We start from the raw sequence: 26,511 nt of genomic DNA on the forward strand, positions 1-26,511 counted from the left end.
AGCGTAATATAATATATGTAATGTGTAAACTTTCAACCGTGACGTTGTAATATCTGTCGGTTAGATAGCTAAGAGGCCAGATGGACGAATTGCATTCACTTTACAGTGAATGATCTCAAGGATGATGGTTCAGGTCTTGACCAAAAATTTGTTTGACTGGTTTATCGGATCGACATCTGGATGATCAGTACGGCCAGAAATGATAGTTTGAAGAAGGATCTAATGTCTACAAAGATGAAGAAGGAAATCTAGAATTATTTGGCGAGCATTAAATAAGTATGGAACTACAGGAAGTTTTCGTCTTAGATCACAAAGATGGTAACTAGATGATGTTATCTAAAGAAATACATCTACAATAGATCCAGTTACAATACAACAAAATACAATATAATAACAATACAATACAATACAATAAAATGCAATGCCATACAATAAAATACAATAGAATATAATACAATGCAATACAATAGAATACGATACAATACAATACAATAGAATACGATACAATACAATACAATACAATAAAAGAGTAGATTTTGTTACGAAGGTATTGTGATCATGTATCAGAGGCAAGTAATAGCTTGCCTTATATAAGAGGAAGAAGATGGAAGATGTATGTATGACGAAGTAAAGATTGTCATTTAACGATTATAGTTAAAGGAGACTGAATTTCCACAATATTGTTCCTTGAAATATATACTGAAATATATTGGAATATATAATTTCACAATACCATAATTCATTTAATATCAAACATACCAAGAATACTACATTACAATTTCAAGTTTAGTTACTATACCCCGCATAAAAACATTAAAAAATAACATTAATCAGCTTCTATTTAATCATTAAATAAAGTTGAGTATTTTCTTCGTAGCCTGTGTACTTTGCTGAAAAATCCCTAGAGCGCCGTACATGGATAATGATTCTCTGTCGTGTTGGATAAATTACAAAGAGCATTTTATTACAAGTCTAATATGATGCTGTCCATGTAAGATGACTGTATATTTGTTTGTGTGAGGTTTAAACAGAATCAGTTTATCAGTTAGTAAATATAATCTGGAGATGCTTGTAATTTGTCTACTCTTTATATAATATAAAACCTCTTTCCTTTTTTGGGTCGTTTTTAAATGTCTGGAAGGGCGGTAAATTTATATAAAACGCATGTTTTGGATTTATCACGTTTGGGGTTGAAAAAGTATTAAAAACAGAACTGTGAACACGACTTTAGAGAGACGGCCAAAATTTAGAGTTAGTATTACAAAATTAGCTAGAAATACTAACAGAGATACTGTTTATCTCTGTTCCCCTCAACACTCTGCATCAACGCTTACAATAAAGCGTTATAGCGTTATACCGAGCGATAAAGCCGATTGATTCCAATGAAATTTAACACTGTTTAAAATAAGAGCTATCTGACAAGTAGTTACTAGGTGTGACTACAAAAATTCAATATGCCGAGTGTTTTTATACCACTGCAGAAAAAGTACAAATAATAAAATGGCACTTTGGGAGCTATTCTATCAAATAAACTATTAATTTATTTATTACAGCTTTTCAAAATAGGCTAATACCCATAGAAATACTGTATTGGTCATTGTTCATCAGTTTGAAAAAGTTGGCTATACCAATTTCAGAAGTAAAAGCCGTTACCCAACAGATCATTCCTCTTCTTATTGCGCCCTCTCCTTTCGAAAGTTGGCGATACAAATGGCAATTATAGCTTTGGAAACTGCCGCACGAAAGATTTCTGTAGATCAGCAGTCTAACCATCTCCTCAGGTCTTTCAGCCACGAGTTCTGGCGTCTTTCAACTGATCTTTTGCCCAGCACTTTTTCTTCTAATATGATTTGGAGTAATTCATATCTTTCACCTCTCAAAAAATGACCCAAGTATTGTATTTTACTCTTTATCATCATGTTGAGTAATTGTTTTTGTTGTAGAACTCTAATGGAGAAAATTATAATTTTTTAAGAATACTTTGCATGGATTTTCTTCTGTATGGTCAGAAGAAAACTACTGACAGATCTATTAAGAATATTCTTGTCGTTTTTTACTAATTTAGATCTGATCAAAAGATTTTTATCTTTAATATTGGCTCTAGTACTGCATATAATATAGGCTACTAGTGAAAATATAGCATAGAACATTGTAGGGGAGCTTAATTATTATTCTTTAAATATTCCTCTTTGCTTCCTATCCGTTGCAAGATAATTCGGATGGAATTCCCCAGATTAAGAGACTGGGCCGATATCAAGCACAAAATGACTGTACCTCCTTAATGCTGTAACGAGTAGTCACCCTTAGTCTTTCGTTACATTAGGTTCAATTTTAAATTATATCCAAAGTTTGAAGGTACTTTACTAAATGATACAAAGTAGGTGTAGCCAGGTACGTACATATTTCAATTTTGAGTTGTTAACGATTGGTAAATAAAATTTTTAAACATAATTTTGTGTACCTATGTAAATTTAATTAATTAAATGCATTTGTACTTGGAATTCAGAATTACAAATTTCTAGGTACATAAAGCCAGTGTTTTTAAGAGATTAGAAGATTTCTTGGAATTGTATTCAGGTAAAAGGATAAGGTTTACTTAATATCAAACTATTACTAAATGGGCTTCTGTGAGAAGAAAGTTTATTTGAAAAGAACTTCATTTTTCTTTTGTCGTTCATTTAGAACAGAAGTCAGTGTAATAAATATAAATATGAATGATTAGTGACGATGTCCTGTATATTCCTGCCACTATTTCAGGAAGGGAAGACGAGTCTGAACCTGAAAAATGTTCTAGTTATATTTATCTCACACACAATGCAAAGCAAATCGTGCTTGACGTTTACAACGGTAAGTTCTCGTAAAAAATACTCTTTAGGTAACCTTTCTAATAACGGGTAAATTTTAAATGACCAGTACCAGGTGGGGTGAATTCTCGCCCCAGTAGTTTCGTTCACTTTTAAGCCCAAGGATTCTGTGTATCTCATTAATGTTTTTTAACTCTTTATTGTCTGTATACTTTGTTTAGTACCAATTCAACAAATTAAAAATCAAAGACAGAAGACAGTCACATTCAGAAACTCACCAAATAAACAGGCAATTTTAGCAGCTATCAGATATCAGACGTACTTAGAGCTACTTGCACTTTACAAATTCTTAGAGAGACAATCTCAACTAGAAAGTGATGCTTTGAAGAATCTAGACAAAGGCTATGCTAATAGGGGAAATATAAGTTTCCACTGTCAATACAATTAACTGCTAATATGTAAAGAATGCGACTGCATATTATGGCAAGTAATTAGAACCATTTTCCAAAAGTTTCCTCTAAACTGATAAAATCAGATTTGTAGAACGTGAAAGCACTCGATACAACGTGGGACAAATTCTCACCCCACATACATTTTCGCAAAATCCGACGAGAATATTTAATTTTCTGCTCGCGGTATTTTTGGTTTTACTACTTCTTTGTGCTCTTAATACATCAACTATCAATGTAATAAACTGTCAAAGTCGTTGATTAAACTTAATTAAAGATATTAATAAAAACTCTTAGACCTGGGGCGAGAATTTGCCCCACCCAGTATTAGGAAGGTTAATAATATTTACCGATTAATTAATTCATAAAAAACACAGAATTCCTTAAAATGTAAAATTACGTATTTTTTCTTAGGTCTTCTTTGGACGATGGTTAAGTCAGAAGCAATCAAAAAGACGGTTTTTTTGACACAAGTGCCACGATCTACTGTGTACGAACTTCGAACTACGAAAAAAATTCAGTGTTGCGAAAAAAAAAAGAGGATTCTGGTGCTCATCCAGTATTACCGAATTTTCATTTATCAGCTATACGGGAAACAATATATCTATGTATTCAGTGAATAACGTACCAACTTTAAATAAACTTTTGAGTGAATTAAGAAACAAAGAAATAATTCCCAAGTGTATTAAAACTACTTTTTTGAGGTTTTTAAAAGCTAATGGTTTTCTATTTAAAAGAGTGAATAAACGAAAGGCAATTATGGAATCCAGCTGTTTAATAAAGTACAGGTTCGATTATTTGGAGAGTCTAAGGTCTTTCAGGAGTGAAGAGAAAAACTTGTATTATTTGCATGAAACTTGGTTCAACACCCACGATATTGTTAAAAATGTTAGACCAATGGTAGTTAAAATTGCATCACCAATGTTCCTCCCTCTAGAGGAAAGAGAATTTGTATTTTACATTGTGGGGGAGAATCATGATGGGTAGAAGATGCTTTATTACCCTCTGCTAAGAGTGTAAGTGATTGTTGCTTAGATTATCAAGATATGGACAGTACTTTGTTTAAAAAGTGTCATTTAAAAGACCGAATATAATAACATTACAGCAGATAATTGGCAAAAATGTATAGAGCACGTCAAAAAACTAGAAGAAAAATACCTACAGTTCCAAAACTTTATAAATAGAGTAGTTATAGATTTAAACAATAGCGATAATAGTGACACCGATTTAAATGTAGACTATAGTTGGGTTTAAAATTATTTTTTTTTTGTAATTTTTCACTATGTTAAATATATATTTTAATATTACTTATATGTATTAAAAGTATTACTTATATGTATTTTTCTTTTAATTTGTGGGATTGCCATAATTTTGATAAAATGTATCAGTAAATAAGTCCGACCCTGTATACAACTATACCTAGAAGATTAAATCCGAAATATCAGTATTGTTGAAACAGTACTAGATGTTATTCTTTGTCATGAAGGTATTGGTATAATTTAAGCATTTAAAGATTATTCGAAAAAACTCTACTGTAAACATTTATTATCATACGTCAAATTTTTCGTTTGTTGTGTATGAAAAGTAGATTACTCTTATTGTAAATTCATGTCAAACATGTGTTAATTTTATTTTATAGCTCTAATTTATAGAACCATAAAACTAGATTTGTAATATAGTGGATTAAAAGCGCTTGCTTCGTTTATTATGGTAATTGTATGCTTGTACAACAACATTTGAACGGGGAAGTGATTCCTGATAAAGCCTAATCTAGATTTGCCTTTTGTGTTGTTATTCTCATGAAAAGTTAAAAACTCGCAATAAGTCACAAGTTTTATTACACATAAATTAAAATTATATGGAATATGCACCGGATTTCATGGTTTTCTAATTGCCGGAGCAAAACATTTGCCAACTGTATACAACGTGAATATAAAACATTTTCTTATTGTTTTTAGTGGTGTTAAATTGGCATACAATGAAAAGCAATTTTTACAAAACGTTAAAATTTGTATTCGGTATATTATAGCCGCCTCGTTAGCGCAGAGATAGATCAGATGTAATCTTCTGAGTAAAGATTCGAATCTCTTGAGCCACGGCATTTTTTTAGTCCAAATAAAACCACAAAAATCAAATTGGTTGCATACTTATGAATAAATATAAAAACCTCAGTAATAACTAAAAAAATATATCAGACAAAACAGCTAAGGGTAAAAAATTGGGAAGAATTCCAGATGAAAATGATTAGTAAAGAAAAACAACAAATATTACAAGACACAAATAAAACGTGGAATGGAATAAATAGCTGGCTACCTTTAGAAGAGAAAGAGTGCTCACCACGTAAAATACAAACGAACAAACATTTTCAAACAACGATTCAAATTACTCAGTTAGAAAGAAAGAGGAAAAAAGAAAGAGTTCTATCCCAGATAAATATTCTCTTTATTAATATCTAAATACTCCTTAACTTTTGTCCGGTATTAAAAATTATCTGATATAATAATCAAAATTAAGTGCTGAAATCGTATCATTCTGTGTGCGTGTAAAGGAGAAATAAAAATATGTACGTCAATCAGTAATAAAAGTCTCGAAAAATCTGATTATAAACCACATTTAAATCATGCAGCTAATTACTTAATGGAAAAAGCGTGAAAAGCACTTTCCCATGTGTACCACATCCCAGGTGAAATAGGTATGAACATGATTTTTTATGAATTATTGACAACGGCACAATAGGAGATGTGACCACTGCATTTTCCCTGATCAATATTATCCATTACATAATTATAAATTACTAATGATATTTTGCTGGGTATGATAAATAAATTGATGTTATTGTAAATTCATGCCAAACATGTGTTAATTTCATTTTATAGCAGTGATTTATGGGACCATAAAACTAAATTTGTAATATACTGGATTAAAACTGTTTGTTTCGTTTAATTTAATAATTGTACGCTTCTACAACAAACATTTGTACAAAGAAGTGATTTCTGGTTAATAATACTATTGCACAACGAAAATAGTCGATCCATACCTTAATTATCTAACTTTTTTTAATTCTGTGTTATGATAGAACTTTTTTTTTTAATAACGGATTGATTACGGCTGTCGCCACTTCTCCGCCCCCAATTTCCATCTTTTTCTGTCATATGCAGTTGCCTCTTCTAAGTCTCTTGCCGCCAGTGCTTCATCAATATCCTTGCGCCAACTTCTTCGTGGTCGTCCTCTCTTTCTTGTTTCAGAAGGGATCCATTTCAGTACTCTTCTAGGCCATCTGCACTCTGGCATTCTTTTCACATGTCCGAACCAGATTAATTGTTTTCTTTCTATGTCATCATTGATATTTCGCTCCATTTTTATTTCGTTTCTTATTTGTTCGTTTCTAACTCTCTCTAGTTTCGATCTACCGCAGCTTCGTCTCAGATAATCCATTTCTGTCGTTATAAGTTTGTTTCTATTAGCTTTGGTGACGTCCCATACTTCCGAACCGTAAAGTGTAATACTTTGGACTATACTACCGTAAATGTGTTTTTTGGTTTCTCGTCGAATTGATTTTTACCAGATAAGCGAGTTTAAGACACAGGTCCCTGCTCTGCCTTTGTTTATTCTTTGCCTGATTTCATCTGCGCTATTTCCCTTCTTGTTGAAAATTACCCCCCAAATATTTTAAGGATTGCACGCCTTTGATTTTGTCGTCTTCCAAGACTAGGTCACATATTTCATCTGTTCCCACTGAAAGATATTCATACAGTTTTCTTACCATATAGCTAAGATCGTAACTATCTTCGGCAATTACTACCTGGTCATCTGCAAAGAAAAGTGTATATAGCGTGTTTTCTTCCACCGTTATTCCCATGTTTCTACATTTTTTTACCCGTTTCACTAAGGATCTGTCCAAATAGATTTTAAATAAGGTAGGTAACAGGCAGCAGCCTTGTCTTAGTCCCTTTGTTGTTTGAAAAGGAGAGATGATTTCTTGTCCCATTTTAATTCTTGCAAAGTTTTTTCGTAGTATTTTTGAGTGGTGTTAATAAAAATTGGGTTTATTTTCAAGTTACCCATTTCTATCCATAGTTGGGAGATCGGTACACTGTCATATACTTTTTCCAAATCTATTAAAGCTATATGCAAATCTATTTAAGCAAATATGTAAAATAATGAGTAAATAAAGAAGCCCGGGAGTTTGTTGCTTCACCGGTTACTTTGTCTGGTCTAGATAAGAAATATCTTACACCTGATAGTTAATAGTATCCTCGTTGCTGCAGAAATTTGAAGTTTCGCTGATGCCTACATTTCCATTTTGGGAACAATGAATGCTAAACGTAATATATACATCTTCAGGAATTCTACAGTATTCATTGACTTCCCTCGCTCAACCTTTTCCATCTCTCTCTGTTGCCCCATTCTCCATCGTTTAGGCCTCTCTTACTCATGGCATCGTCTACTTCGTTCCTCCTGGATCTTCGGGGTCGTCCTCTTTTCCTGCTTCCTATGGCGCTCCATTCGGTTATTTTCTTCTATTTTATCTACTTTCGCTAGTTCTTCTTACATGTCTATACGACTTTAGTCTTTTTTGTTCTATATATGTTAGTATGTATGTTTCGGTTGGTGTTCTTTGCTTTATTTTGTAATTAATTCGCCTATCCATTCTTGTTACTCTGCAGCATCTTCGCAGGCATTCAGTCTCTGTTACTACTATCTTACTGCTGTTTTTGTTGTTTATAATCCAATTTTCAGCCCCATATGTCATATTACTTTGCACTAATGTTTTATAAATCTGTGTTTTCGTTTTCATATTTAGATTTCTATCCCACCATACTGAGTTAAGTTGTCGGATTGCTGTTCTTGTTTGTCCTAATCTTTGCTTAATTTCTTCCTCTGTTGATGCCTTTTTCGTGATCATAAACCCCAAGTATTTGAATTTATCCTTTCCTTTGATTGCTACGTTGTCGTCAATCTGTAGATCTTCTATGTCTTCTTCACTTGTAGATAGGTAGTCTGTTTTTGCGTGGTTAATATCTAGCTCAGCCTTGGTATATTCTTTTTGTAGTTTTCTCATCATGTAACTGAGATCTTCTTGTTTTTGTGCAATCACTACTTGATCGTCTGCAAAGCTTAACGTATATTGGTATTCGTTTCGTACCGGTACTCCCATGCGTTCGCATTTTCTTTTCCATGTAGTCATGGCTTTATCTAAGTATATTTTGAATAGGGTTGGAGAGATGGAACAACCTTGCAGGAGCGCTTTTTTTGTATTGAAATCTCCTATGATTCTTGTTCCCATTTTAATGGAAACAAGAAGCGTAGAGTTTTCATTATTTTGTGGCAAATTCAATACCATTTGGTGAAATGAAATCTTTTGTTCCTCAGACTTCTGGTGCTTTTTATTACTAGGCACCCCCGCTGTACTATATACTTAGTCATTTTGATTGATTGACATAGATGTGAATTTTTGATACTGCGGTAGTTTTAAATGTCCTCAAGGAAGATTAAAAAGCTGGTTCTTACATTCTTAATTTCTTCTGTTGTCTGACGAGTCAGTTTTCAGAACTCATCTGTTTCCTGGGTGTTGTTATGCTACATTATGTATCGAGTTTCTGTGGAACTAATCCTCCTCTGCATAAAATATTCTTGCAATGATTACATGGGTAGCTAAAACTGTTTCCAGCGTTTTTTGGTTCTTTTAAAATACATTTAGTGGAACACTTGTCACATGTGCCAACCATCTTGAAGTTATAATTATTTCATTTTTAAAATACTTAATGAAATACATCATTAAACTGATTTATACTTTATAATTTTTTGGAAGAAGTAAACAAATACTCAAAACTGATGTTAGTTTAGGATATATTTGAACAATATTTTCCTAGAAATATTTAGAACATTTCATTTTCATAGTATGAGACAGAACAAAATGATTATTTCATATCCGCAGGATATTGTTGAATTTTTGTTTAATTCGAACCTAATTGGCTTCCAACTCTAACTAGTTGTACAACACAATTTTTATATGGAAGTGATTGTTCATAAATCCTATTCTAGATTAACTTTTTGCAGTAAAGACCAATTCTGCTATAACCAACTCCAAGGAGGCATTCTACAAATTAACGTTTCTGTATACATGCTTTCACCATAATGATGCCATTTGTGCCGTAAACGTAAGGTACTAAATGAGCATTGCGCTACTCGGTTCTTAACTAAAGACTTAATGCTAATATTCAGCTCTTTAATTGGATCAAATAGAGTAAGTTTTTTTTATGGATTGTTTTATTGCTATACACCTTCTTTTCGTTTAATTAATACATCTAATTGATGAAATATCACAACTTATAGGAAATAGAATATTACAGGAAATAGGACAACGTGTATTATTAACAAGGTTTATATATATACTGATTTTCTGATGTTTTTTTTCTTTATCCTTCTAGCAATTACTTTTTCTTCATATTTTTCTAGTGAGTGTTAAGTTTCTGGTTACCATAATCGTTTTAAAGTGTAAATAATTGTTACAAACATACATTTTTTACATATTAATTTATATGATTTCAAAATATACCAAGCAGTTATTTATTTTTTTATTTACTTTTTTAAATAAATGGTTCTCCGATAAGTCTGATGTCAAAAAGGACTTGATAGATTCATTAGGGACGATGTATTGGTTAAAGCTTCGATACATCAGGCTCATGTTTATAGAGCAAGACTTTCTATAGAAACATCACTACACCATCTGGTACAGAAGATGGTGTGAAGATATTTCTTATTGTAGAGAGAGGGAACTAATTCGTCTAAAAGAAATTGATGAAACAAGCTGCAGATGAATAGGTTCCATGCTGCGAAGCCGTGTGATATACGCAAAGTTACTGGGGGATACAGGGTCAGCATAGGTAGCCAGAGGTTATCTACAGGGAGAAGTCTTTACTCCGCTTTTTGAAAATCTGGTCATGGATAGCGTGATAGCAATGACTGGCATCATGTTGTGGCAATGGCTTACTTAGAGTCAGTAGATAGAACGAATGATTAAGAAAGCAGGAACTACGGAATTTGTGGGATTTAAAACAAAAACTATATTACATTGAATTTATAAAATGGTGGTAAAACCAACAAGTGCATATGAAGCAGTGGTATGGTGGACAAAAAAAGCAAAATATGTCATCCTCAAACTAACCATGGTGCAGAATTACTTGCCTGAAAATTACAGAAGCTCTGATGGACACACTAATAACAGCTATGGACCCTCTATTGGACATTTCTTCATTGCACATCGTTATAATGGGGTGACAAACGTTAAGACCAAGGAGCAATCAGCTCAGGGTTACAACAGTCTTACTGACTAGACATGTGCCAGTCCAAAAACACCTGCGTACAGTGAAACTGTCTAATGGATACTTCAGCTACACAATCTGTAGCAGGAGGTCTAAAGCAGTCAACTATATCGTGCATGTTTACGAGTAATTAGATCGCAGTTTTTATTGGAGATTTTCTAAAGCGCAGTCGACTTTTGGTTTCATCTTCTATATGGTTATGAATCGGTAGCACCGTGTTGCTAAGGACCTTGTTATATTCTTTGGTAAACAAATTAAGTCGGCGAAGATGTAGTGGTGTAATGTCGCTCAGCACTGGTAGCTAATTTGTTGGTGTAGATTTGATTACTCCAGCGATCATTCTCATGGTGTTATTTAGCTGATCATTTATCTTTTTAACGTGAGCACTGTTGATTCATATTGGCGCGCAGTATTCAGCTACGGAATAAACTAAGACTGAAGACCTGCCGATACCCCCCCCCCCCATGTTGTGCCGCAGAGCTTCTGAATGATGTGATTTCTGCTTTTTAGCTTCTCGGCAACTATACTTAAATGTTCTCTTAAGCTTAACGTTCTGTCCAAGGCAACGCCTAGATATTTTGGATGTTTATTGGGGTCAAGTCGAGTGTTATCAAAATGAAGGTTAAGGATTCTTAAGACAGATTGTTGTTTAGGTGAAAGCAGTTTACTTCGATCTTGGAGGCATTGAGAAGAAGTCTCCATTTTTGAAAGTAATTTTCCATAACCTCTAGGTCTTTCGTAAGAATCTCTTCAGCATCTTCTAGTGACTTTGTTTGAGTTAATAAAGAGCAGTCATCAGCATAGCCAAACTTTGTTGATATTGTTGTCGGCATGTCTGCGATGTAAAGGCTAAAAAGTAGTGGTGCAAGTACCGAGCCTTGTGGCAGACCATTTTTGAGTTTTCTGTGGGTGCTTACTTCGGATCCTATAGTTACTTAAAATACTCTGTCGGTGAGCATATTTTCTATTAATCTAGTGCTGAATTTGCAGGGAATTGTGCGTAAGAAATTATAAATCATTCCTTCTCGCCAGAAGATGTCGAAAGCTGTTGACAGATCTATGAACGCAGTAGTTTTCTTTGAGACGGCTTCTGTGTAAGTACAGAGAGATAACACTTGGTCTGTGCAACCTCCATTTGGTCTAAAACCTGCGTGCTCAATTGGTATAGCTTTGAGGATTGTTGGGCTTATTCTGTTAAAAATGAGTCGTTCGCGTAGTTTATACATTATAGACAGTAGAGGAATTGGTCAATAGCTTTTTGGATGTTCAGCTGGTTTACCCGGTTTTAGTATTGCTATGAATTTTGAGTGTTGGAATTCCCGTGGGAATCTCCCGGTCTGAATTATGTTTGTGAAGAAATATGACAGCCAGGTTTTTGTGTATTTCCCGCAATTGAATACTGCACATTTGTTTTTTAACAGCTTTCGTAATTGTCTCATATATGGTTAACACTCATTAATTTTTTAAATTACAATATATTTAAGGATTATACTAAATATATTGCTGAATGGTTTTGATAATGATAGACAGTACGACAGTGCTGATACATGACACTAGCTCTGGTCCCAACCTTTATGTTAATTTTTTTATTCGTTATTACTTATGTTTCAGAACAAAATATCCACTAGTTGTTTTTATAGAAGGATGGCTACTAAAAACTTCCTGCATGCTTATATCAAACTCTTTCTCTAAGTTATGCGCTACATTTAACTGCTCTTGTCTTTACACTAACTTCTGATTATTAAAATATCATGAATTTATTTTTACTACATGAAAAAGTGCTTATTGTGAATTTTTTCTACCAAGTTTAAAAAAATTATAACAGACCGCACAAGCCCGTTGTAATTTGCTGAATAATTAAAAAAGAATGCTATTTCCTGTATAAATTGTCATAAAAACTATGAAATATACCCCGAGCATTTGCTTATCACTTGGTTTTGAGTGTTTGGAGCTCGCGTGCTGTGGTTCGAGCCATTTCCGTTTGTGGTCTGGGCCGTTTAACAGATTTGACTCCGTATTTGTATTTGCTCTTGCTATTAATAAAAACTGCCATATGGCGCCAAGTCCGAGTCGAAACTAAGCTGAGCTTCCGATAATATTGTGTTTTCAATTATTTATCTACTTTTAGACGGTTTTACGAATTTATTCTATATAAAGTGAGCGTCAAGGAAGGTTTATGTTCACACAAAAAAAAAAGATAACCCAGAGGAAGTTTTGCAGAGTTAAGTTGAAATAAAACAACATAAGGTTTTTGTTTTAGGGCCGTAAATAATATAAGTGGAGTTTGCAGTCAGTTATTTTCCAGTTTTTACTTTTTAATACGACATTAAAGTGCAAATGAACAATAATTTATATGAATTTATAAAACATAACAAAATTTTCTACTATTTTTGAGATTTTAAACTCGAAAAACAATAATCTTAATCTAACTTGTTTTTCTTTTGTCTGTTCAAAATCTTTGGATAAGCTGTAGCTACAGTCTATAATGTGCCTCTTTCTTATACGATGCTATAATATGAATTGACTCACACCACGTCAAATAAGGTTTTTTGATTGTGACTTAACTTCAGATAAGTTTGGAGGTTACTACTAGACTTAAACAATGTAAAACCTTTTTACTAACCTGATATTCTTGGTTCTGTAGTATCGGCAGGATCTGTAAAAATAGAAAAATTTATTAGAAATAATAAATTAGTATAAAAAGTTATAAGTTATATAGAGAGTTATAAATAACTATTTTCAATAATACTTAAAACATATAAATCTTTAGTTGACTCTTTGTTATAAATATAAATTAGCAACAACCAAGGTTGTAGAGCTATATATCAATCAACCATATTCACCTTCACACGCAGATGAAAACTAGAGGGATTAGGTCCTCTAAAGCTGCAGGAACAAGTAATTTAGCCAAAGGGAGAGGTAATGTATCCACTATCTAAAGGGGGAGAAGAAAAGGGGAAAAGGGGACCACGAAATAAATAATGTATGAAGATCATCAAACATGAGATAAAACAAATACTTCAAAAGTACTCCTGCCAGGTGCACCTTTACTTGCAAAGATGGAAAACCCTTTCATTTAATTTATCACACACTGCAATCGAAGCAATAACAACGGAAATATGATGTAATGTCCTTTTGGGCAATGCCGCAATGTTTATTGTTTCTGTCTTAACTTATTCGCTATCCCCTTTTCTTTACAAAGACATATTATACGTCACGATCTAACTATTCTACCCCTATTACAAAAAGCCAAAAAATGAGCAAAATGAATCTTGGAATTTCTTATGGAGATTGGAAAAAAATAGGAAGTTGGATTTCTTATGGAGATTTTTTATGGGACATTCTTCGTGTACTTATACAACTACCATCATATTCTGAAGCTCAAGCTCTGTCACCAGGCTTTCTATACAAATATGCTCCCAGTTGTAACTGTGATTTTTCTGCCTAATATTTTTGCAACTGTCTACCATCTGCAGTGTCCTTTAAAACATATTCCTCTCCAACACACCTATCCCAGAAAGGATTCCAGCCCTAATCAAAACAAAAGAAATAATAAAAAAAAAGTTAAAACATTAATAAAACAAATGTAGAGAGAGAGTAGTTATGCAAACCGATCAATTAGCCTATATTTGTCTACTGCTGAACGTAGGCATCCCGTAAAAATTTCCACCAATTTCTATCTTGAGCTTCTTGTGAATCCAATTTGCGGCGATATGCTTGTGGCGATGCACGATAGGAACAGAAAAATAAAGAAATGGAATATAAAACAAACGACGGAGAAAAAAAGGAATAATACACGACCTCTCGAAAGATAATAAACCTACATTTTGTTAATAGTAGTAAAAATTTTTTTTTAAAAACAAAAACAAAATTATTTTATCATAAAATTATCTTGTGCTACCCCGAAATGTGTATTATTAAGTTTTAAAAACGTCTAGACTACCACCGACGCTCCTTACGTCGCGCCGCCTAACTAGGACGTCACACGAACGTCACTTCACGTTACCCGCTAAATTGAAACCAGTACACTTTAGTTTAATGGACTTACTGAACCGGAATCTTACGCTGACTTCGGTGGTCTCTTTTCAGAATTAGTAAACTCAATGGAGACGGTAGAATACTAATTTAGTGTCTTTTGCTTTTTTTTATAATGGCCGTCTCCAGACACATGACTAATCAGAAGGGACATTTCGTTCGCTGCGGATCTTAATGGACCGCGTGAAAATATGTTAATTGTTTATTAATAGTTGATAAGAAAAACTAACTCATATAAATAAAGTGTTTATTTATGGATCAGATATAAACAAGAAAGTGGGGGTTGTAATAATAAAGTCAATAATGTTAATTTTCTTTGCATTACGTGGTTCTTTAAATGTATAACGGAGAATAAAAAAACTTATCTTACTGAATATATAATTCTTTAAAATTTAAAACATCAAAAAACATAACCATTCTTATATAATGCTAACACAGGTCTTTTAGATCTGTGTAACGATTCTCTTCAATTCTCTTCGAATTTTGGTTTTTACTTTTCAGTTTTTGAATGTCTTCTCTAGGTTCTTCTACACCTCATCAAGCCACCTATTTCTAGATCGTCCTTACCAAATATGTCTTAATTTCTTTGGTACCCTTTTGTCATTCATTCTTTCTAAATGTCTTAATCATCTTTGTCTCGTTGTTTCGGCTACTTGGACTTTTGTAGGTCGTCATATAAATTTATTACCCCAGTGTTATGTCTTCTTCTATAAAAGTCTCCTCCTCTGACTCCTCCTAGAATTCTTTTTAAAATTTTTCTTTCCCATGCGTTCATTTTTTCCTCTTCTGCTTGCGTGAATGTCCAAGTCTCACTTGCATTTAACACTATTGGTCTTAGCACTATGTTATAGTTATGTAAGTTTGCTTTTCTTAAAATGTTCTTTGATGTACTGTGGATTCAACACAGCTTCCTCAATAACATGCCTATTGGACAATATAACTTTCCTGGAACCTAAATAAAAGTAAATTAAGTACAGTGACCTCTTATTGGAGAAAACGCAAAGAAAATGATGAATGGAGAATAAATATTTACTGGTGTCCTGTTAAAAAAAGTTTACGTCATTATTCGAAAGAAGTGAAGTACCTTTTAGTGAAATAAAACATCTATCATGTCTAACATTACGATCTTCCCACGAATTAATGTCAGTCATTTCTTAGTTCAAGCAATTATTTGTTACTTTTCACATAAAATAAAGTTATTTTAATCAAAAAATCACTTTATTACCATTTACTACCTACTTAAATAGGTAAAAGTGAATATATCGTTTACCAATTACCATGAAATCTATTAATCAAATAAATGGAAGTATTTATAATAAAAAGGATCAAATATCGCTAGTTATTTATTCAAAACTTCAGCTGTGGTCCAGCTTGTCAATGAATCATCTCTGGAGATGTCATATTTTAAGCTGTGAAAGTAATCATGTAACGGAATTTTGATATAGTAACAAATAGGTGTGGTTTATACTGAAAAAAATTATTCGTGTATGTTGTACGTCTTTCGTAATTTAACCCCAGATTTAACATAAATATCCAAAGCGTTTGGAGAAATAAACACATTTCTAAAAAGAGTATTTTGCTTGATTTTTTCCCATCGCAATATTTTTACTTGATTATAGTTTGGAGTGTAACCCATCGTGACAGAATGTTCACCTAATGCACAGGCTTGTACTTTATTTAAATTATTGTTATAGGTAAAACAAACACTCCTGACCATGGAGCTGCGCGAAGGCGGAGTCAAATTCATGTAAAGGCAGAAAGGTTCTATTGTAAGTGGAATTATACAATGCACAGTACAATGCGTTTCGCATGGAAGTGGGGACTAAACCAAATTTCGTCTACTGCGCCGTGGTCAGGAGTGCTTGCACTATCTCTACTCTTGTGTGATGTTAATCTTGCCGACTTAATCCTGGACGTCTCCCCAATATATACTTTGTTACAATCATTACAGAGTACACAACGTTGGAACTTTCTTTAATATTTAAGAGTGTTTTCAGTTTGGTGTGTAACTTCCATATTGTTTTCATATTTCTGATTCCAATTTTGATTCCATTAAATCGGTTTTAGATTGGCTAGTTTTCTGTTCTTTTTTGCCTAATCCCTCTATAGTTGCAGCTTTGGGTACAAGTAAACTCATCACCAATTAGCATAAATGTACTTGTTAATAGTACAAACACATTACCGTTATAAAACCAAGGATTTTAAAATAGACACAGAGATTTACAAACTGATTGCTGACCTTCCTGCACCCCGTAGCAGATTAAGACCATAAAATGTTTGCAAATCGCTAAAGTTTGATAATTTAAAAGAATGATTTAAGTCCAGATGCATTAAAGCATTGCGGTTGATATTTGAGAATTCCATTAAATTATATTGATAGCTACAAATATGCGAATTAAAAAATTTCTCTTTAGTTGTCTTGTTCCTTTAACATGGATAGTGAATTGCCCATTAATTGCCTCTAATACTTCTAATAGGACACTCAATGTTAGACATCTGATATAAATAAATATATCGGTTAAATTTTAAACGAATTTGCTTAAAATAATTTCTGAATTTAAAAGATCACCACGTAAACAAGAAGTGTAACAGGCAATCTTCCGCATTAGAAAACAGCGCCGCAAAAATGCTAGTGATGAGTCTACCTATCTGCGATGATGAGTTTAGGGGTCTCCAAAGGATGCCGGTAATCAGTTTTCTATATCTCCCGAGGGTCTAATAATTTAATGGGGACTAAAAAGTGATATGAGTTCGTATCGCAGCATTAATGCAGATGTTTACATGTTCGTAAGATTCTGTAATGGTACCAAATCTGAATTCTTCTAATTTCTGATCTAAAATGTTTCAATATATTTAGGTGTATTATGACATCCTCTTGCAGTATAAGTTATTATGGAAATCAGTTGCAAAGCCCCTTAGCTAAAATCGCTAGCTCGCAAAATAATCGCTTCGCTTATTAGTACATTGTAAGCTTAGCTAAAATCAGAAATTGCTATTGAATCCTAGAATTAAATTTAATTTAGTGTTTAATCTGTTTTTCATTCCTGTCTATGCTGGTGGTCCTTCGATTCTTCTCTCTACGCTCCCTTTACACCAACAGATATATTTAAAATTTTTTTTTCTTCATTTTCTTTAATTGACTCTAGTACCTTCTGTTTCTTTCAGTCAGAAGGCAGTTCTACTTCAGCGATTAGTAGCTTGTGATCTGTGGCATAAATCTCTAAAATCTATTACAAGAAGTGTGGTGTTAGTTTTTGCAATGATATAATCGATAACTTATTTTAGTTTGCTTTTTCTCCTAAGTCAAGGTGTACTTTTGGATGTCTTTGTGGCAGTATAATCAGATATTGGTTATAAGAGGTGGTAATTAGAAAACGCCTCATCCTGTAGAAAAAAACAACTGTTAAAACATCGAAGAACACTTTAATAAGTGAATACTCGCTAAGTATTTAAATGAACGATAGCGTAAAGATTCTTGATGCAGGGAGCTGGATTTGTGAATGAAACACACAATATATTATTGTGATCAAGGAGAGATCTCCAACAAAAATGTAAGCGGATGTCGTCATTTGTCTTATTGGCACAATCACAATGTTGTTCCGTCTCAATGGCTTATCACATAATCTTAGATTTATAAAAACAAATGGGGCTGGAATTTCCAAAACCATGATTAGATTGAAGAATATACTTAAAGGAGCGCAGAAATGGTGTCGGAATTTGTCGTAGTAAATTGGAATAAAATATGCATTGATTTTTTCGAATGATACAAAATAGAAATATCGAAAAATGCTTAGGACTTCAATATACCTTCCGAATGGCACTCTGCTATTAAATTCTTAAGTCATACATAACTAACAAGCATAGTTTTTTAAAACTATAACCGAACTCATAGACAAAACAACCAAAATTACTATCTACAGAACTTTGATTAGACCCATAGTAACCTATGGTTGTGAAACCTGGGTAATGACGAAAAAAGAGGAAACCCAACTCAGGACATTCGAGAGAAAGATACTGAGAAAAGTGTATGGCCCCGTGCAAGAGGAAGACGTCACATGGAGAATCAGGAGAAACGATGAGGTTAATGAACTGAATGAAGGGTATGACATTGTAAGATTTGTGAAAAGTTAAAGACTGTCATGGCTGGGACAAAGCAGGTGTTACATTGGAAGCCGGTAGAAAAAAAGGAAGGCCCAGGACAAGATGGAAGACGACCTGAAAACCATGAATATAAGACAATAGAGGAGAAGGGCTCAAGAGAGATCTGAATAAAAGGACATAGCCAGACAGGCAAAGACCCATCCTGGGTTATAATGCCAAAAAAAGAAGAAAGAAGAACCGATCTCATTTGAACCATATTTTGTCATATTTTTAAACTTTTATCATTCTGTTATCTTTATATGCTATTATAATTTCTTTTAATAATTTTCTTTTAGGGAGTATGCATAGTATGCAGAATCTTGTAAACTGCTATAGAAATAAAGAATTAAATAAATACAAACATAGTCCCTCTTCATGATTTTGTCAAATTTATATTTCAAACATTATTACTATGTATCTTCATTTACCCAAACAACAATTTTTCTGTGTGTAAAACAGGAGAAGTTTGCCTGTACTTTAATAAATGGTTCAGATCTGATATACTTAATGTAACTTTAAGTTCGGGATAACGTGGCCAGCTGCCATGTGGATACGATCTTATCAGCGTCTATCTTGTCCCTTCGCATATGTCACCAGGCCTAGTGAATGTCAACTGAACTAACGGCAAACAATATGATTTTAAGTAGGTAGTATATTTTAAGATCGAGAGTAATACGTTTTATATGAAGGTTATAGAAGTAGACAAAGGAAATTTATATTAGACACGGATTAAGAATTGTATATCTCGGATTGTTGGAGTTGAAATACTTAAAACATTAATAAAACGTTTTTTTTTGCGTAAGTAGGTATATATTTTTATCGTAATATTAAAATAGTATATTACTTTATGAGGCGGAGAAGCATGACTTTTCTTGACGCGCCCGATATTACGCGCCAAACGAAGTGAGGCGCGTAATAGAGGGCAAGTCAAGAAAAGTCGCTTCTTTGCCGAATAAAGTATACTATTTTTTCTTCAAACGTAGCAATTTTCAACCATAAATAGTACAATTCATACGCTATTTTTACTCGAAATTAACTGTGACAACTATCAAAGTCGTCTAGATGTTAGAAATTAAAATAATTAAGTCGTCGGTGGGATTTACGTCTCCCTGGTTACAGTTGTTTGACAGTTGTTTGCAATTATTAAAGACAGCTTATTGTTGTTGCAACCGCAAGCGCAAATTTAGTGCGAAAATGGAAAACCTAAACGAAATTGAGTCCGCGGCTAATGATGCAGTAGCACGTTTGGGGCCCTCCAAGTCCGGAATAAAGTATCGGTTAGCGTACAAGCACTTCCAAGAGTGGTGCGATACAAGAGGAGTACGGCAAGTTACCGAAGACGTTTTACTGGCATATTTTAATATAATGGAAAATGAAAATAAATGGAAATCTTCTACAATGTGGTCACGATACTCTATGATAAAATCCGAGTTAGTTATTAGAAAAAATGTGGATATAAGCAAATTTTTAAAGTTACGTGCCTTTCTGAAAAAAACAAGCGAAGGATATACTGCAAAGAAGTCTAAAGTTTTCACTAAAGACGAGTTTGATAAATTTTTGTTTGAAGCGCCAGATAAGTTGTATTTAGGATTAAAGGTAAAAAAAATTATATTGCAAAGCATGTAGTATACTCTACTAAATTATAAAAATATTTCAGATTGTTTTGTTAATTGGGGTTACCGGCGCCTGTCGATGCGACGAAATGGTAAAAATGAAGACTGTGGACATTGAGGATAAAGAAAATGTAATAATTATCAAAATCTCAGACAGTAAAACACGACAAATTAGATCTTTTACGATAATTGGTCAAAACTACATTAAACTGTATAAAAAGTATGCATCACTGAGGCCTGAAAATTTCACAGAAAACCGATTTTTTATCAAGTACCAAAATGGAAAGTGTTACCGAAGCGTCATGGGAATACATTCGATCAGCGCAGTAGCCCAAAAAGTAGCTAGTTATTTAAATTTAAACGACGCAAGCGCATACACGGGTCACTCTTTACGACGAACTTCAGCAACACTTTTAATTGATGGAGGCGGAAATCTAGAATGCCTCAAACGACATGGGGGCTGGAAATCAAGCACGGTTGCCGAAGGATATATAGAGGATTCAATAAGAAATAAGAACGATAATGCTCAAAAAATTTTAAACCCTCATGATTCGCCAACATCGGGAATGGTTGCTGAAAGTTGTTCTTGACCATCAGTATCATCAACAATTACCAATGCGTATCAAGAGTCGGGAACATTTTTGCACGGTTTCAATTTTGAAAATGCTTCATTAACTAATTGTCCTTTTAATATTACTATAAATAAAAATGATGTTTAATTGTTGTTAATGACATTTGTATTGTTGCGTTGTGACATGTTTCATATTGTTGCCATGACAACATTTTTCCCTCCGCCGTAAAGAAATGGGGAAAAAAAAAGACAGGATCAAGTTAGATAAGTAATGTTATCATTATTTGACGTTTGAAGAAAAAAATAGTTCCAGTATTCAAGATTTATTTTGTATATTAATAGAAAACTGTATCAGTCAGAGGCTATTAGCAACTACGTAATAAATTGGTATCTAATTAATTGTTATAGATTTACCATTTTAGTTTGTTAGCTTTTTATGTTGGATATTTCTTCTAGTAGGTTAAAGAAGCTATTAAGTTGACCATGACTATCTCGTTGCTAAATACATTTTTGGCAGTTATTTAATAAATTCCTGGTATAGCTTGTCTCAAAATATATCGTCTTCACTTTCCTGACATTAAAGGATTAGTGGTATTATTGCTATTATTAATAGATAAACACGTTTTATTTCTACAGTACATTCAACCAACTTACACCACTAAACGATTAACGAAATTCGCAGAAAACCTTTTGTTATAATAAAAGGCAAGGTAAACTGCACTGATGTTCCCCATAATGTTTAACACTTAGAAAACCAATCATTAAATGAGCGATATATCTTCCTGACGAGTCAGTGGTTTCGTCAACACACACGCAGAAGTAATTGTCACTAATATTAGTTTTTATATTATCTATTGCTGACGAGTACAATGAGTTGGCATGGTTTCTCTTTAGAGTCCTTTTACTTGGAATATTCAATTTAAAATATTTAAAAAAAAAGTTAAGTTACCATTGGATAATTTTGAAAGAGGTATATTTGAAGAGATTAATGCACGCAAGTCTTCATTAAAAGTATTTTGTTCATTTCCTTCTTTTGAACTTGGCCGAAAAAAATTTAGAAACCGATTTTTTTCCAGATTTAGTTTTTCCTTTTTTCTCTAAATTTGACGCAGTTTTGAAATTTTGATCTATCTAAAATTTCTTTTGGCAAAAGAACCTCGGGAGAACGGGGTTTTTAGTAACCTTGTGTTGTGTAATATCTGCAAATGGTACTTTTATTCCCCCATTTATGGTTTTCCCAAGAAAAAAAAAATTATCTCAAAAATGATACAACACGTTCCTCTTGGTTCTGGTGGTTCTGCATTTCCTACAGGTTGGATGACTTCGAACACATTTGCAGAATGTTTGGATCATACTATTAAACATACCAACTGCTCTCCTGCGAAAAAGATATTGATTACATTGGACAATCATGAAAGCCATTATGCAATTGATGTTTTAAGGAAAGCAAAAGATAATGGCATATTATTATTGACCTTACCACCCCACTGCAGTCATTGACTGCAGCCTTTAGATATTTCCTGCTTTGGACCCTTCAAATCATATTACAACAAAGCATCTGACGAATGGATGATTAATCACCCTGGTACACTTTTCACAATTTATAACATAAGTGAAATTGTTGGTAAAGCATTTCCTTTAGTCTTTAACCCAACCAATATTCTAAAAGGTTTCCAGAAAACTGGAATTTGTCCGCTGGATTCCAACATTTTTACAGACCAAGATTTCATAATGCATACATCACCAATCGACCGTCTGAAGTTGCAACTTTACCAAATTCAGAACCTCAAAATACTGTAACGAAGCGAAGCAAACACTTCTCCCAAGTCGTCCACTGAGTTTCGATTTGTTCCTACAGAAAAAATAGAAATGCCATGGAAAAAAGATAAAATAGAAGAAGAGTATAGACAAAGACAAGAAAAACACAAAACAAGTGTTTGGAGCATTATAAAAAATAGAAACTAAAAAAAATAAGAACATATCTGGTGGCGATTTATTACCGAAAAAAAAAAAGATATAAAACGGGACAATCAAGCTCTGAAGAGTCCGAAACAGACGATGACATGCAATCAAATGCACGTTGTGATGACGAGGACAATTATTTAGAGCCAGATATTCGTATTGTCGATTTTGTTATTGTGAAATACCGTACCCAGAAGACTGTTAGTCGTTATACTGGTGTGTTGAATGGTATGCCGATCGGCAAGATCGGCAAAATTAGAGAAAACGAGTGGCAAGAATACTACGTAGAACTACTTACAGAAAACCGTCCCCAATTTCAGGAAGAGAATATAGAACATGCAGGAAATGGGGCATACGACCAGATAGAAATAAGCCTGGCAGAAGTTAAGAGAGCAATCAAGACATTGAAGAACAAAAAAGCCAAAGGACCCGGAGGAATACCAAACGAACTAATTAAAAACGGAACGGAAAAGTTATTCCGCATGCTACATAGAAAGTTCGAAAGAGGACTAAATGGAGAAGAAACACCTGCGGAATGGACACAAGCATACATCACATCCATACATAAGAAAGGAAACAGGAAAAAATGTGAAAACTATAGAGGAATTAGTATAATATCGTCGGTAGGTAGACTTTACTGGAAAATTATTGAAGAAAAACTAGAAACTGAAATAATAGGAAAAATTGGAGAAGACCAAGCAGGGTTCACAGTAGGAAAATCATGCCTAGATCATACGTACACATTAGAATAACTGATAGAGAAGAAAATGGCAAAAGGTAGACCGGTCCATCTGGCCTTTGTTGATCTAAAGAAAGCATATGACTCAATACCTAGAGTCAAATTATGGGAAGCAATGAATGATCTCGGAATCCGACAAACACTAATAAAAGCAGTTAAAGCACTATACAAAGAAAACACAGTAGCTATTAAATGTGGAAATAAAGCCTACAATCCATTTAAGACAACAAAAGGACTTCTACAAGGCTGTGCTACGTCCCCTACTCTGTTTAAATATTCTTGGAAAAGACACTCAAACCATGGAGGAGAAGAACCAATTAAGAAGATCTCAGCTTTATGCTCAGAAAACTAGAAGAATAATATAAAAACAACGGAATGGAAATAAACTTAGAGAAAACCGAATACCTAACAACAGAAAACAAGGATATGAGAAACCTAGAGATAGACGAGGGAAGACAAATAAATGGAACAGATAAATTCAAGTATTTATGAACCATAATATTGAACCAAGGAACAACAGAAGAAGATATAAACAACAGACTGAGACAAACAAGAAACTGTATAAGACAACTAAACTCAGTGTTGTGGGATAAGAACATTACGATAAAGAAAAAAAAGAGAATATATAACACCCTGACAAGAAGTATCCTGACATATGGGTCCGAAAACTGGACAATAAACAAGAGAAATAGAGGTAGAATAAGAGCAGTAGAAATGGAGTTCCTGAGGAGAAGCTGTAGACTTACAAAAAGAGACAGAATTGAAAACGCAGAGATTAAGCGGAGAATGGGAGTGCAATCAGACATAATCGACTATATAGAAAAGAAGAGACTATCCTGGTACGGCCACGTCAGAAGAGCGGACAGAGGACGCTGGATAAACAAAATCACAGAATGGAGCCCGATTGGAAGAAGAAAGAGAGGAAGACCCCGAAGGTCATTCAGAGATGAAATCGACGAGGCTATGGAGAAAAAAACCCTGCGAGATGGAGACTGGAATGACAGGGAAAATTGGAGAAAACGGTTGAGTGAAGGAAGACAGTGAAAACTGTGGAAATCCTTAGTAGTAGTAGTAGTGAATGGTATGTGTTGAAGATGTTATTAACGGTGAATATGTGATCTACTTCCTTCTTAAAACATTGGGTAATACATTTAAATATCCCGAAAAAAAGATATTAATACCATAGAACAAGATATTATTGTTAAAATTTTACGAAAACCTAGCGCAATAGGTTCAACGGAACGTTCAGCAAATCAGCTACAATTCCAGTTGGATTTTTCTCCATATAAAATGTTTTAAATGCTTTTGTAATGTTAATTTTGGTACAAATAAATTTTTTAATATTGATTCTCCATCAGTACCTACTTATCTCCTGCTTCAACTATAATAGTCCCGGTATGGATCATATATGTCCCGATATAAACCGTTAGGAGTCCCACTATGAACCAATATTGGTCCATACTGGGACAAATGGTTCTTACTGGGTCAATAATTATGCAGTCCTTTCTGTTAACTCTATCTAAAACTTCAATTTACACATAATCGAGGATACCCAAAGCATTGATTTTATACGTTCAAACTTTTAAGAAACTAAAAGATGCACCTAAATGACTTAAATATTTAAAAGTGTCCCAACATAGACCACGCTCCCCTAATGAAAAAGTTTCCCATATGATTCCAACTTACGTAGACACACTAGATTGTAAATAAAGATGAATCAGAATACATTAATTAAATTTATTCTGAGGTTAGGATATAGAAAATCACTTATTTAATAATATGCAACAATAATCAAGTAGATTCGACTAATTCAAAACGTCTTCATCAACAGCGCCCATTACCATTAGCGTCAGAATCTAGGTGTGTCGAATATTAGTAATGAAGTCAAAGCATAAACTGCATATTTTATGTGACAATATCACGAAGAAACATCTACGCCAATGCGAATATTAAGCCATTTTCACCACCACCGTCGAGGGTACATATTAGCATGCTGGCAGACTTCCAGGGGCGTTTTGAAATATCATATTTACCGAGTTAACATTGGTTCGCCACCTAAGAATGACGCATAACTCGACGCCGAGACGCGACTACAGTATTGCAGGGGCGTCCTTCAAAGTCGTAAATGTCATTTACTCTTATTGTAATGATAATCAACTTGTCTGGTTTATAGCAGAAAACACTACAAAGATTACAAAGATAGAGCAAAACAACGCATTAAACTAGAAACTTAGAAATTAAACTCTTTTCATCATCATTCTCTTTGCTTTTTATTGAGATCTTTACGAAGTCGCTTCCCTATGTACATTTTATTTACATTTCTATGCATCATTCTGTTTTCATTTTATTAATGTGTTTTATCTACATCCAGTTCAGTGCTACTGTGTAGATCTAAAATTATTATTACTTAATATCAGTTGACCATCTAAAGTAAAACATTCTAGATAGTATGACCTACTTTGACCTGCTTTTCATTTAATTCAATAATATCTTGTTTTATCCAAAAGTATAAGATTATATATAACAACAAAGTGAAAATATCAAAACAGATTTGCAAAGTATTAGATTTAGGTATTAGGAAGTTTTAACAACAAATCAACACGAAGAACAAGAGCTGGTCAAAAGAATTTCTTCTTCATCTTCTTCTTTTTTTTATGTAAACATGACTGTCTGTTTTTGAATTGGCCTCCAGTAAGTTGTTGTTCCATCGTTTTTGTGGTCTTATGATAGTCTTCCTATCGGGGAACCGTCTCTTGCCTTCTTTACTACTCTATTTGTTGTCATTCGGCTTATATGATCGTTCCATTCTACTAATCTATTTCTTACCCAGTCCTTGATGTTCTCCACCTTGCATCTACATCGTATATCTGTAC

At 33.6% G+C, this 26,511-nt stretch overlaps 1 protein-coding gene across 3 annotated transcripts in view; it reads right to left on the reverse strand.

Moving 5' to 3' along the window:
* LOC140432817 (homeotic protein spalt-major-like) overlaps positions 1-26,511 on the reverse strand; it is a 407,769-nt gene that overhangs the window by 269,378 nt on the left and 111,880 nt on the right. For all 3 annotated transcript variants that reach the window (XM_072520938.1, XM_072520936.1, XM_072520939.1), the window contains exon 3: positions 13,202-13,234. In XM_072520938.1, coding sequence (XP_072377039.1) covers positions 13,202-13,234 — 33 coding nt within the window. The remainder of the gene's footprint in view (positions 1-13,201; positions 13,235-26,511) is intronic.

Source organism: Diabrotica undecimpunctata, chromosome 1 (assembly GCF_040954645.1).
Source record: "Diabrotica undecimpunctata isolate CICGRU chromosome 1, icDiaUnde3, whole genome shotgun sequence".
Classification (NCBI taxonomy): domain Eukaryota; kingdom Metazoa; phylum Arthropoda; class Insecta; order Coleoptera; family Chrysomelidae; genus Diabrotica; species Diabrotica undecimpunctata.